General features: G+C 38.2%; 1 protein-coding gene across 1 annotated transcript; it reads left to right on the forward strand.

Moving 5' to 3' along the window:
* The first annotated feature begins 2,942 nt into the window (after window positions 1-2,942).
* On the forward strand, window positions 2,943-3,549 carry LOC143656764 (interferon omega-1-like). The gene has a single exon (XM_077128619.1). The coding sequence runs from the start codon at window positions 2,986-2,988 to the stop codon at window positions 3,547-3,549; it is 564 nt and encodes a 187-aa protein (XP_076984734.1). The 5' UTR covers window positions 2,943-2,985.
* Window positions 3,550-13,076: the final 9,527 nt, after the last annotated feature.

The following is a 13,076-nucleotide window of genomic DNA, read 5'->3' on the forward strand; positions in this document are numbered from 1 at the left end:
ATATAAATGGTAGCTAAACCCTTAACGGTACTCTCTCCACCTTAAAACTGTAGCCTTAACCTTTAGCTGCTCTCTGCACACTGGTAATGAAGTCATCAATCTAACTAGTTGATTGACTTCTGACCTCTCACTGGACTGTGGCTGCCTGAGGGCAGTAACACTGTCCCTAGGTTTTAGAGCAGATTTGGTCACAGGAGCAGACACAGGAGTCTCTGCTCCGCAGCAAGTACGAAAAGGAGTAAATATTCGAAAGTGTATTTAATGAAGCGTTAAAGAAGTCTGATGGAAATATGAAGGATTCTGAAAAGGCAAACAGTAAACACTAATTTAGATGACTAGTTTATCCTTCTGATTAATTTCTGAAAATATCTCATGTGGGAAAGGGGAGTTTCAGAGATCCATTTGAACCCAACAGTGGCATCATCTATATGAAAGACAAGACTGAAAATTAGTAGGTGTTAAAGGGGCTGTATTCTATCCATATGGATTCTGGTCTATCTAGAAAGAGGAAATGATGCTTCCAGTGAATAGGAAGAGTGGGAATTAGATGGAAGGAACTTGTTCGGTTTTACGTATGTCAGGGAAAATGTCTTATTCAGGAGAGTCTTTGCCTCTCATGGTTGCCACAGTAAACTCCTGGGCTAGGCAGCCCAGGTTCAGGTCACAGCTCTAGTTCATCCTGGCTGTGAGACCTTTGCCCTCTCACTCCTGTTACATGGAAATGACCATCATTCCCACTATGTTGGGATGCCCTGAAAATGGTTGTTGTGATGAACTTATAACAATATCTGGAAAAAAGTAAACATGAGCCCTGTTAGCCACGCCCGCAATGGAGATAAGCAACCCAGCTAGCTATGGAAGCTGGATGGATGTTTCCCAGGATGATCTGCCCCTTTAATTCTCAGCTCAAAAAGAAGAATAAAAACAAGTTTTATTTCTAATATCATCTTTGTGTGAACTTGAAGATGTGTATGGAAGTAATGCCCTGTCCAAATGAATAGCATCTATTCACTCCTGAGATACGTACTTCTCCTGGAATTAATTAAATGGATTTCAGTTTACAAGCCACTTTGTTCAACGTCAGTTGGTGTGACTAAATCCGTGGAGTTGGATCATTATTTTATTGTCCGCAGTGGAAAAATAAAGCACACGCTGAGAGAGAGCAAGAGAGAGAAAGAGTGAAAGAGAGGGTGGTGGAGGAGAAAAGGGATGAGAAGAGAGAGAAAAGAACCAGGAAGAAATTAAGTAAGAAAAAAATTCCCTGAACTTTAAAGCTGAAAACTTGTCGTTTAAGCAACAGCTGTTTTAAAGATCCAGCCACCCTCCTTCTGGAGCTATCTGCAGCTTCAACACTCTTATCCACCTGCTGCATTGAAACCTGTCATTGTACATAATCCCTTGATTCATTGTGGTGTAATTAGCTGTGTCATTTTGTCATTTCAGAAGAGATGTCACTTCCTCTTTTGTAATTTTCACCATTTACTTTCCTTTTGCCTATGTGTGTCACTTCTCAATGATTGCTTACTTTTACTTTCTTGGAATATTGAAAGTGAGCCGAATATTCTGCTGTATTGAAATCATGTGGAGAATAAGTTAGTTTTTGTTCATTACATTTTCTCTTCCCATGTCTGCAACAAACGTCAAAGTAAATTTGGAAACATTAGAGGGGCTTTAAGAGAAGTTTTAATCGGTGCAAAGACAAATACCAAAAAAAAGGTAACAATTTTTAATGATGTATGAAATCTCAAAGAATAAATGGATCACTTAGTCATTTTTTTGATTGTGCTAATATAATGGACTGGGCTGGATGTCTCCGCCACAAAACAACAACAACAAAAAAACCAAGTGGACACATTCTACCTGCTTGAATGTTTCGACATTAGTAATAGTTACACTTTACTCATTTTGCGGACAGATTAATCATTTTGGTATAGTGTGGGCTCAGTGCAATGATGGGTGGTTTAGTAGTTACCTCAATTAAGTAGAATGAAAAAACCAAATTTGAAAAACTGCTAACCATAAATCTATTTAAGGTATATGGATTTAATAATGATGGAGAACAATTCCTCTTATGATGAGAGGAGTATATCAGACTTATTTTACACCTGAAAAAAAGAAGTGTCACTACACACTACGCACTGGGGTATGTGTTTTTGGAACTAGAAACAATTATCCAATCAAATCATACAAGTCTCTCCATCCTATCAAACCACACGACTGTGCATAAAAGCAAACACACACGCGCGCACACACACACACACACACACACATACATCTTATTCCCCTTTGTGTGGTTTCATTATCATCTTAAACTGGGGGCAAAGATACTCCAGCTAGAAAACGGGGATATGTATGAACCAAGTTTGTTTCTTGTTCTGAGATCTACAACTTTTTATCAACCATACAAGCATGAACCAGGTGAAAGCTCCTATGGGTTGAAGGAGTCTATGGAGCTCTTTTGGTTTAGATTACCATGTGCCTGATGTTGAGGATATGACAGAAAACAGAGGTAGATCTATGCACGTAAGAGACTTATCTTTCATACCTGATTAGTACATCAACATTTCCATGAAAGATATTTAGAAGGAAGAAGAAGATTTAAGAAGAAACCTAGGAACGATTTCTTCAAAGTTGTCTTAACATATGGAATTAAGGATCCAAACAGCTCTATCAATTAAAAATTAGCATTTATTAAGATAATAAACATTCCATTGGATTGTTACTGGTAATAGCTTAATAGGTAAACCGAACTCTCAATATAAGAATACAGAAAGAATAGCAATAGATATATCTTGTCAGGACCCGAGGAGACAGGAAATTCCAAAATGGGGAATCCCCCTAGAAAGGTCTGTGGGAAATTCAGAAAATGAAAATTCTTGTCTTCAGTATTTAAATGGCACACACGGAAGAAGGTCCTCAGAGAACCTGGTTTGAAGCTCACGATCCCCCATCTCAACCAGAAGAGGGTCTCCTTGGAACTCACCAATGGCTTTTTCAGTCCCTTCACTGCTGGTGTTGGTGATGATCTTCTCCAGCCCCATCAGCTCCTTCAGCTGTGACCTGCCTCAGAGCCTGGACGTGGGAAAGCAGGAGACCCTCACAGTGTTGGGACAAATGGGGAAGATCTCCCTTCTCTCCTGCCTGAAGGACAGGACTGACTTCAGATTCCCCCAGGAGATGGTGGCGGCCAGCCGGGTCCAGAAGGCCCAGGCCCTGTCTGTCGTCCACGAGATGCTCCAGCAGATCTTCAACCTCTTCCACACAGAGGCCTCCTCTGCTGTTTGGAACACGACCCTCCTGGAACAACTCCTCTCAGGACTTCACCGCCAGCTGGAGGACCTTGAGACCTGTTTGCTGCAGGAGATGGGAGAAGAAGGATCTCTCCTGGGAATGGAGGACCCCACACTGGCCATGAGGAGATACTTCCAGAGAATCCATCTCTATCTACAAGAGAAGAAAAACAGTAGCTGTGCCTGGGAGGTTGTCAGAGTGGAAATCAGGAGATGGTTTCTCTTCATTCATGTGCTCACAGGAAAATTCAGGAATTAGGAAGGAAACTGAATCCCAGAGATGAACATCCAAGCTCAGACTTATGTTCCAGGCATTTCAAGGGTGATATTTATTGCTTCAGCTATAAAATAATTGGGTTCAAATTTAGCAATTTTTATCAGTATTATTAAACATATGCAAAACTAAACATTCTCAGAAGCTCAACCTGTATCTATTGACCTGTATTGAGCTTTATGTCATAAAATATTTATTTATTTAAGTATTTCAACAAATTTGTCATTTTTTATGGTTTTTGTATTTATATGTTCTATTTGATATAAATATATTCATCTTTGCTTTATAATGAATATTTTACTTATTGTTTGGAAGTTTTATAAATTCTTATTAAATTTGTTTTAAGACATTTTTATTCTTTAAGACAAAAAAGAACCTTCTCTGAGGTGCTAATTCTTCAAACTAAACAAGAAATTAAGCAGTGCAGTGGATTCATCCATTCATTATTCATTCATTAATTCAATGACCTTTAAGAGAAAACCTTGAGCGATAGGTTTAATAAGCAAAGGGCATGGACATAAAAAAGTATTTATAAAATTCCTTACATTTGGGATGTGCGCTACACAGGAAAAGCAAACATGCCTTAGCAGTGAGTATCATGGCAAGAGCAAAACATTGGCTTCTGTGGGAATTCCAATGGGATCTGACAGGCTCAAACAAAATATCTGGGGATGTGTCTTTTCCCAATGCTTTAGATGACATCTTTGTACATCATTGTCAAAATGATCTCGAAGAATCTAAACACAGCTGCTTTAGCCATTCAGATGTAAAGAGTTTTCTTTGATATTCAAGAACAATTCCTGCTAAAGATGCAGCTTCTTGACTTGTCCATCCTTGGAACTCAGGACTGTAGATGTAGCCCTCCCTTTTCCACATGTTTAATATTTCCTTTGTGGAAGAAAGATTTGTTACCAGAGCAATGCAGAAGTGAAAGCACAAAGACAAAACCAGTTGATGGTGAATGCATTACAACTATTATTTGTCTGTCATATTCAAAGATTCTCATTCCCAAATACTTTTAACAATATAATGCAATTATGTCATAACTGAACAAAAGGACCCTGGTCTTTTTACTGAGAGGGGGATAACATGAGCCTCATTTGGTCTCTAAATCCAGGGCCTAGCCCAGGATTTCTTAAGGATTTTCACACACTTTGCAAATTCTGACACCATCAGGTAAAGAAAACTAGAACCACCTTCCACTTCCTAATATTCCAAAGTAGATGGAAAACAGGATAAGTGTAATGAGCCTTCACGTTTAGAAAAAGAAAGACTGGCAACCACCCAAACAGGGATTTTAAGCTAGCAAATCTGTCAGCTTGCTTCACAAGGTTGGAAAAATTTATCTGCATTTTCTAATATTGGGCTTGAATTGAATACAAGGTAGCAGCACAATGAATAATCTTGGATTGGTTCCTTCTTCTACATGAACTCTCCTTTTCAGATTGCATGTAAAATTTTTCTTTAAAAAAAAGTATAACTCATTTTATTATGTTGGCCTTATACAGTTTGAGCCCTTTTGAATGCTGTGAAGAAATAGGTTCAAATGTTGAAAGCATCAACTAGTACAAGGTAGAACTCGCAGGCAGAGAGTCGGTAAGGCACACGCTGTCTCTATTATCTTCCTCCTGAGGGCAGCAAGGACAGGTCACAGCTGGAGCAAAGTGAATCATTCCCAGGGGAAGAAATCCACCCCACTCTACTGTTATTCTGTTTTGAGTGACCTAATCAATCACGTGAGAGATGACTTTGGTGTTCATGGGATAAAAGTAGTTAGTGGTGTAAAACATCTTGCGGCTGCATGTCATTTTCTTAAGGAACTTGAACACAGTGGTTAGAACACTTAGAGTCCCACTGGGCAGTGGAGACACTTCACAGCCTTTCACACCAGGTCTTGTCCTGCTGGTCTCTGCTCATCTATTGACTCAGATCTCTTTTCAAATATGAGAAATGATCTTTCACTCTATCTTAATTATTGATTCTTTTGCCACTATCCTTATTTATTCCGCAAGAGTACCTACACTCTTCTTAGGAACTCCATTGCTTTCCGTAACACCTTTTCTATCATCGTTTTCACTCTTTTTAATTGCAATCCTTCATTTTCAAAAGTTTGTCAAGTTTGTCTTTCATATAAGGACATCATTTCTGATCTGTCATTTCTGCTGTTTTTCTCTTATATTTAGGCTCTAATCCTGCTGTTACATTCTTACTTTCGTTGCTCTCTTCTCTTCTTAGATCTCTATTCTTACTGTATTCTATTTTCAACTTATGAAATATCTTTATATGAATGTAGATGGAAGCCTCACCACACCCTGACATGCTTTGGATTAATAAATTAATCCTAATTGTCTTCCTTCCATGAGCAAACACACCCTGATTCATAATGCAATTTTATCAAAGGGACAATAATGCGATAATTTCAGATTTTTAGCTGTGAAGACAACAATACAGATAATTGCTAAACAATCCCAGATTTGCAAAGGCAGAAGTCTTGCACATGCAGTGTTTGTAATGTAAAGTAGAACTGTAGGCAGCTTTAGAGCAAATTCTATTGCTTCAAGGGAAAGTATATCACCGAGAACATCATCTGGGACCTCTGTGTGTGTGTGCATGTATGTGTGTGTTTGAGTCAATATATGCACTCTGCATGATCCAAAAGATCATATATTCAGCACCTGACACAGAGTTGAGAGTCTAGAAGGAGACTTGAAATGTTAAAACTCACCCTGGACTATTGTAATAAAATTTTTCCTTTGCTCACATCTCCACCTTCAGTCTTCATCTAGTTTTGTTATTTTTCTATATTCAATAATTCCAATTTGGGGAGAAATTCTCCTGGTAATTGCTTTGTTGGGTGGACTATATGGGGACCAAGGAGTAAGAAACTTAGGTTAAGAGCAACCTGTGTGGCTAGGGAGCAAGATTCCAATTGTGTGTGGTGAGAGTGGGTCCCATAGTAGAGATTTGAAGGTGACAGTTTCCCAGAGGAAATTATATAAATATATTTTCTGCTATCAAAGCATCAGATAATTCTAAGATTAATCTTCTTAATCATGATGAATTAGTCTACTAATGTAATTTTGAATTATGTCACACTGGAAAGGTTATAGATTTGGGGAAATATCATTTGGCTTTGAATGATAGTAGACCAACTTACTAGCATCTGCAGTTTTTAAATCTTGCATATAATAGATGCTAAATAAATGATAGTTATTATTAATTACCAGCAGGCAGTAAAGAATAAGTTGTTGTAGTCTAAAATGTGATGATTTTTATTAATGATTTATAAATGTTTTAACAAGGCTCTATTTCCTGATTTAACTTACAACGACACAGAGTCCAAAACACAAATTTATTCTATAAATAGGTTTTCCCAATTCTTTTATACTTCTTATTTTTCTATATTATTTTAAGAATATATAATATTGTGCTGAATTTTCAATAATGCGTCATATTTTGTTCACATTTTTATATATTTCTAGAAATTATTAATGACTTTTATTTTTTTGCATTTGATTTCATGACATTTATAATTTATTTATGAATTACATTTGTTTCCTTATATATTGACACTGTTTTTAAAATTTAACACTTTTTCATTGAATCTTATAACTATCACTCATTATCAAGACTTATTGATAGTAATATTGTGACCTCTATGTCTTTCCCTCATCGTCTTCCTCTATCTCTGCAAATTATTTCCTTTTATTTTTTATATTATTTGATTTTAGGCATTTCTCCCTGCGGAGAATAATTACGGATTTTTTTAATGGATCAAGGGTTTTCCTTTTAATAGGGATGCTGTATTAGCTAGGGTTCTCTAGAGAAACAGACTCAGCAGGAGATATCTACAGATATAAAATTTATAAAAGTGCTTCCTGTAACCATGGGAATGTAGAATCCAGGGTCTGTAGGGCAGGCTGCAACCTGGTAGTTCCAGTGAAGGTCCGCAACAAGCTCTCAGGAGAGGCTGGCGGGACACCCATGGGGATGTAAGGTGCCAAGGTCTGCAGGGCAGGCGGTGAAGCTGGCGGCTCCAATGGAGGGTCTGGATGGACTCCACAGGAGGGGCTGGCCGGCTGAGGCAGGAAGAGCAACTGTCTCTTCTGCATCCTCCTTCAAAACCTTCCGGTGATGAGATTGAGCGTCACTCAATATATATCAGACAATATATTCTAAAATTAACTGAAATTATCCCTTTATTTTTTAATTAAAAATTTCACCAATTTTAACTCATTCCATGGCTCACTGCTAGTTCCTTCTAGGACTATTACTTTTAGTCAGCCTGGTAAGTGTGGACAGCTGACATGATGTGAGTAGATGTACCTGGGAATTTAGGTTCATATGTAAACAGGTGAGATGATTGAAAAAGCTAGTGATTAGAAATTGACTCTGTTGTATTATTTTGCTCACGAAGCAATATTCATTTTGAATGTTCTTACAATGACAGTAATTTGATGCGGTGTCCTATATTAGTGCCATATTCTTAGGAATTGTCAGAAATCTTGTGGTCAATAAGGCAGTGGTCTACTAGGATTAAATGATTTTCATATTAAAATGAAGCATACGAATGTAACACAATGTGACTGACGTGCTGGCCTAGTTTGTAAGCTGGCTCTGAATAGAGGTCCACTGTGGGAAGCAAAACTCTTTTGGTTGATGATAAGACTGTTGCCATCATTACCACAACTTCTGTATGCTTTTCAGACTTCACATTTAAAACTGTAATGAGGTACATTCACACTTAAGGAAAGAACTGAAATGTCTTCTTTTTTTCTTTGTTTTGTTCTTATTTATTATACTTTTTATATTTTTTATTTATAATATTTCTAATGTATTTATAATATTTTATTATAAACAATGAACAATTGTGCAAACGTTCTTGAGGTAAAAGTATTTTTGACATGGAATACAATCAGTGCTTCACAATATTGTCACATAGTTCTGTATTCATCACCATAATCAATATTTAAACACGTTTTGCATCTCTCCAGTAAAAGAACAGAGAAAAAAGAAAAAAACTCATACAGGCCGTATACCTTACCACTTCCTTTCACTGCCCTCTAGCATTTCAGTCTATTCGATTTATTTTAACCTTTGTTCCCTGTTCTAGTTTGCTAGCTGCAGAATGCAATATACCAGAAATGGAATGGCTTTTAAAAAGGGGAATTTAATAGGTTGCTCGTTTACAGTTCTAAGGCTGAGAAAATGTCCCAATTAAAACAGGTCTATAGAAATGTCTAATCAAAGGCATCCAGGGAAAGATACCTTGGTTCAAGAAAGCCGATGAAGTTCAGGGTTTCTCTCTCAAGTGAGAAGGCACATGGCAAACACAGTCAGGGCTTCTCTCTCGGTCGGACAGGCACATGGCGAATACGGTGTCATCTGCTAGCTTGGTCTCCTGGCTTCCTGTTTCATGAAGCTCCCCGGGAGGTGTTTTCCTTCTTCATCTCCAAAGGTCGCTGGCTGGTGGACTCTCTGCTTCGTGGTGCTGCAGCATTCTCTGCTCTCTCTGAGTCTCTCTGAGTCTCTCTGAATCTCCAAAATGTTTCTTCTTTTATAGAACTTCAGAAACTAATCAAGACCCACTCAAATGGGTGGAGACATGTCATCCGCTAATCCAGTTTAACAACCATTCTTAACTAAATCACATCAACCAAGGAGATGATCTCATTACAGTTTCAAATATACAGTATTGAATAAGGATTATTCTACCTTCAAGAAATGAGATTTATATTAAAACATGGCTTTTCTTAGGGGGCATAGTTCCCTTCAAACCAGCACATTCCCCTTATTATTTGTTTATTTCTTAACCATATTTTTTACTCATCTGTGCACACCATAGATAAAAGGAGCTTCAGACACAAGATTTTCAAAATCATGCAGTCACATTGCAAAAGCTATATCATTACACAATAATCTTCAAGAAACGTGACTACTGGAACATGACTCTACAGTTTCAGATACTTCCCTCTAGCCACTCTAATATACCATAAACTGAAAACGGATAACCTATATAATACATAAGAATAACTTCATGATAACCTTTCAACTCTGTTTGATTTCTCAGCCACTGACACTTTATTTTGTCTCATTTCTCTCTTCCCCCTTTCGGTCAAGAAGGTTTTCTTAACCCTTGATGCTGAGTCACAGCTCATTCTAGGATTTCTGACTCACATTGTCAGAGAAGTTTCACCCCTGGGATTCATGTCCCATAATTGAGAGGGGGAGGGCAGTGAGTTTGCTTGCTGTGTGGCTGAGAGAGAGAAAGATCACATCTGAGCAATAAAAGAGGTTCTCTGGGGGTGCCTCTTAGGCCTAATTTTAAGTTGGCTTAACCTATCCTTTGTGGGGATAAGTTTCATAGAGACAACCCCCAAGATAGAAGGCTCAGCCTATTGATTTGGTTGTCCCCATGAAAGGTCTACTTGAGCGCCATGTGGTCTATCCCTTTCTCTTGGCTCACCAGGACCTTTAACCAAAAGGCACATGAATTGGCTAGGTCTGAGTATAGAGTTTAGGGACAGAGCATATTTCATCCATCTATCACTGTAAGCCTTTAATGGCATTTTTCTTTTGGTGACTTGTAAGTTGCTTTAGTGACTTGCTAGAAAGAGATATACCAGAACTAGAATCACTTTTAAAAAGGAGAATTAAATGTTACAAGTATGTATTTCTGAGCAAGTGAAAGTGCCCAAAATAAGGCACCAACAAGAGGTCACCTTCACTCAAGGAAGGCCAAGGGGTCTGGCACACATACATCAGCTGTGTGGCCGCATGGCTGGCATCTGCTGGTGCCTTGCTCCTGTGCTCTGTTGCTTTCATTGCTGTTCCTATGGGGGTTCCTCACTTTTCTTGCTGTGCTGGTTTTCACCTCTTGGCTTCCCTTGGCCCTCTCCAGGTTCTGGCTTGCTTAATTTCTCATGGAGGTGTCTGATGGGCTCCAAGCATCTCCAAACATCTGTGTCTCTCTTCTCCAAGTGTTGGTGTCTGTGTCAGCTCTGCTCTGAAGTTTCCGTAGACTCTGTCAATTCTGAGGAATCTACAAAGTGTTTCTTCTTTTAAAGACTCCAGTAAATTAATCCAGACCCTAATGGAGTGGGTGGAGTCACATCTGCATTTAATCAGACGTCACTTCCATAATTGGGCATGTCACATCTTCCTGGGTATAATCTTATCAAAGTTGCAGACCTTGGTGTTGAATCAGGAGAAAAACCAGCTGCCCTCACCAGACAGGATCAGGATTAAAACATGGCTTTTCAGGGCTACATAATCCTTTCAAAGAGGCACATCTCCAAGCCCAAACTGGATCAAGCTAAAGAATGAAAACACGGGATTTTAGGCAACATTTCTTTTCTCTGCTCCATGTACCCTCAGATGTGGAGTCTTCCTTTACATGGTGAAACATCCCTTAGCTAAGGTGTATAATCCTGGAGTTTTACTGGCATCTGCTAGATGTGGGTATAACCTGGTCTTCCAGCCGGGCATATTGAGTTCCCTGCCATTCAGCAAACTGAGAAGAGTGCAGGACATTAAAATAGGAAAAAGAAAGACCATTTTGAGGTCCTGTCCATTAAAAAATAATAATACACAAAACATAAATAAGAAAGAAATTCCCATTATAAAAGTGAAATTCACGATTGCAAATCACCATCATCTTCTTACTCTAAAGCTAACCTTATGAACCTGGATTAAATCAAGCTCAGACACAGATAATACAAGGTCACATAGAAAACTAAACAGAATAAGGTAGTGCTTGCTTAAGCTGTATTTATAAAAGCAAAAATTGCTCCTGACATTTGTCATTTACTGACACAGTTCAGATTAATGTTAAAAAAGGGCCCACATTTGTCTGTGAAGGTGATTTCCTTAGATTCTTGGGAATGGAAGTGGAGACCAGTGACATCCATGAAAATGGCAGAGTAAAAACACCAGAAAATTTTTCTCCCTATAAATGAAAAAAAAACCTGGAGAAAATTGTCAAAATCAACTTTCTCAGAAATCTGGAAATTAACCAAAGTCTTACAAAACCTTGGGACATTTAATTCAAGTAAAGTAGCTGAATCTTAGTAAAGAAGAGCAAATGTTGCAGCATTTAACTTTCCCTAGTCTTCTCCTGAACACACAAGCACAGTAGGAGACTTGAAGAGTAACAGACTGCATCCCAGGTACTGGAGGCAGCAGAATGGAACTGGAATGCCTTCACACCCTCTTTCTCAATGATGGTCTTTATTTGGCCTGTCATGGCAAAGAGCCCACTGGAAAGGGGTATCTACATTTTATGTGTATCAGAGCTCACCCAATGCTGAAATTCTCCCTGGAAAGCGTTTCTCAAAAGCATTTACATGTTAGTGTAATGGACGTGCCAATGAAAATTCTTTTTTTACTGCTAAAAAAAAAAAAAAAAAAGCATTTACAGGCGAGTGTTTTAATATATTGGCTACCTGAGGCAATGGGTAAGGAGAACAGTAGGGCCAAACAATAGGCGAGTCTAAAAGCTTAGAAGAAAAAAGAGAGGAAGAAGATGACCAAAGGGCTTTGAAAAGCTTGACCATATTCCTGGAAATCTAGAAGTGCCTGCACAGTTTTCAAGCTGTGCAAATGCTCAGGGAAAACCTGAAAATGACCTCATCTCCCACTCTGGCTGTTCTTAAGGCTGGACATAAGCAGCAGGTGAAGATTAAGGCAAAATTGTGAGCTTCCTGGCTGAGTATTGAGGGTGTGTCCCAACATGCACACACATGCACACAGGGCTATGTAACGTTAAAAATATGCACCATTCCAGGAGAGAAAGAAACACTCAGAAAACTAGAATAGAAGGAAAATTCTTCAACGCAATAAAGGGTATTTGTAAAAAACAAGAACAAAAATGAACCTTTAAAAACCACTGCTAATATCATCCTCGATGGTGAAAGACTGAACAACTTTGCTTTAAGACCAGGAGCAAGGCCAGGATCCACTCCTTCTCCATTGCTATTTAACAGTGGACTCGAAGTCCTAGCCAGAACAACTAGGGAAGAAATAGAAAAAGACTTCCAACCTGAAGAGAAGAAGTAAAGCTATCTCTATTTGCAGATGGCATGATTTTATATATATATATATATATAAAATACATATACCTAAAAATAGCTACAAAAATCTGATTAGAAGTAATCAGTAATCAAATTCAGCAAAGTGTCAGGACACCAGATAAACATACAAAAATCTATTGTATTTCTACATGCTGCTTATGAAACCATTTTGTCATTTCCTCAATAAATAAAATGAGAATTAACATATGTACCAGCAACCTCATTCCTGGGCATAGATCACAAAGAATTGAGACTAGGTATTCAAGAAAAACTTGAACATGATTGTTCATAGAAGCACTACTCAAAACAGTAGAAACAACACTCATGTCCATCAACAGATGAATGTACAAATTCAGTGTTGTCTATCCATGTAATGGAATATCATTCAGCCATGAAAAAAGATGAAGTAAGGAAAGATGATGCAATGTGGATGAACATTGA

This window comes from Tamandua tetradactyla, chromosome 2, assembly GCF_023851605.1.
Source record: "Tamandua tetradactyla isolate mTamTet1 chromosome 2, mTamTet1.pri, whole genome shotgun sequence".
Lineage (NCBI taxonomy): Eukaryota > Metazoa > Chordata > Mammalia > Pilosa > Myrmecophagidae > Tamandua > Tamandua tetradactyla.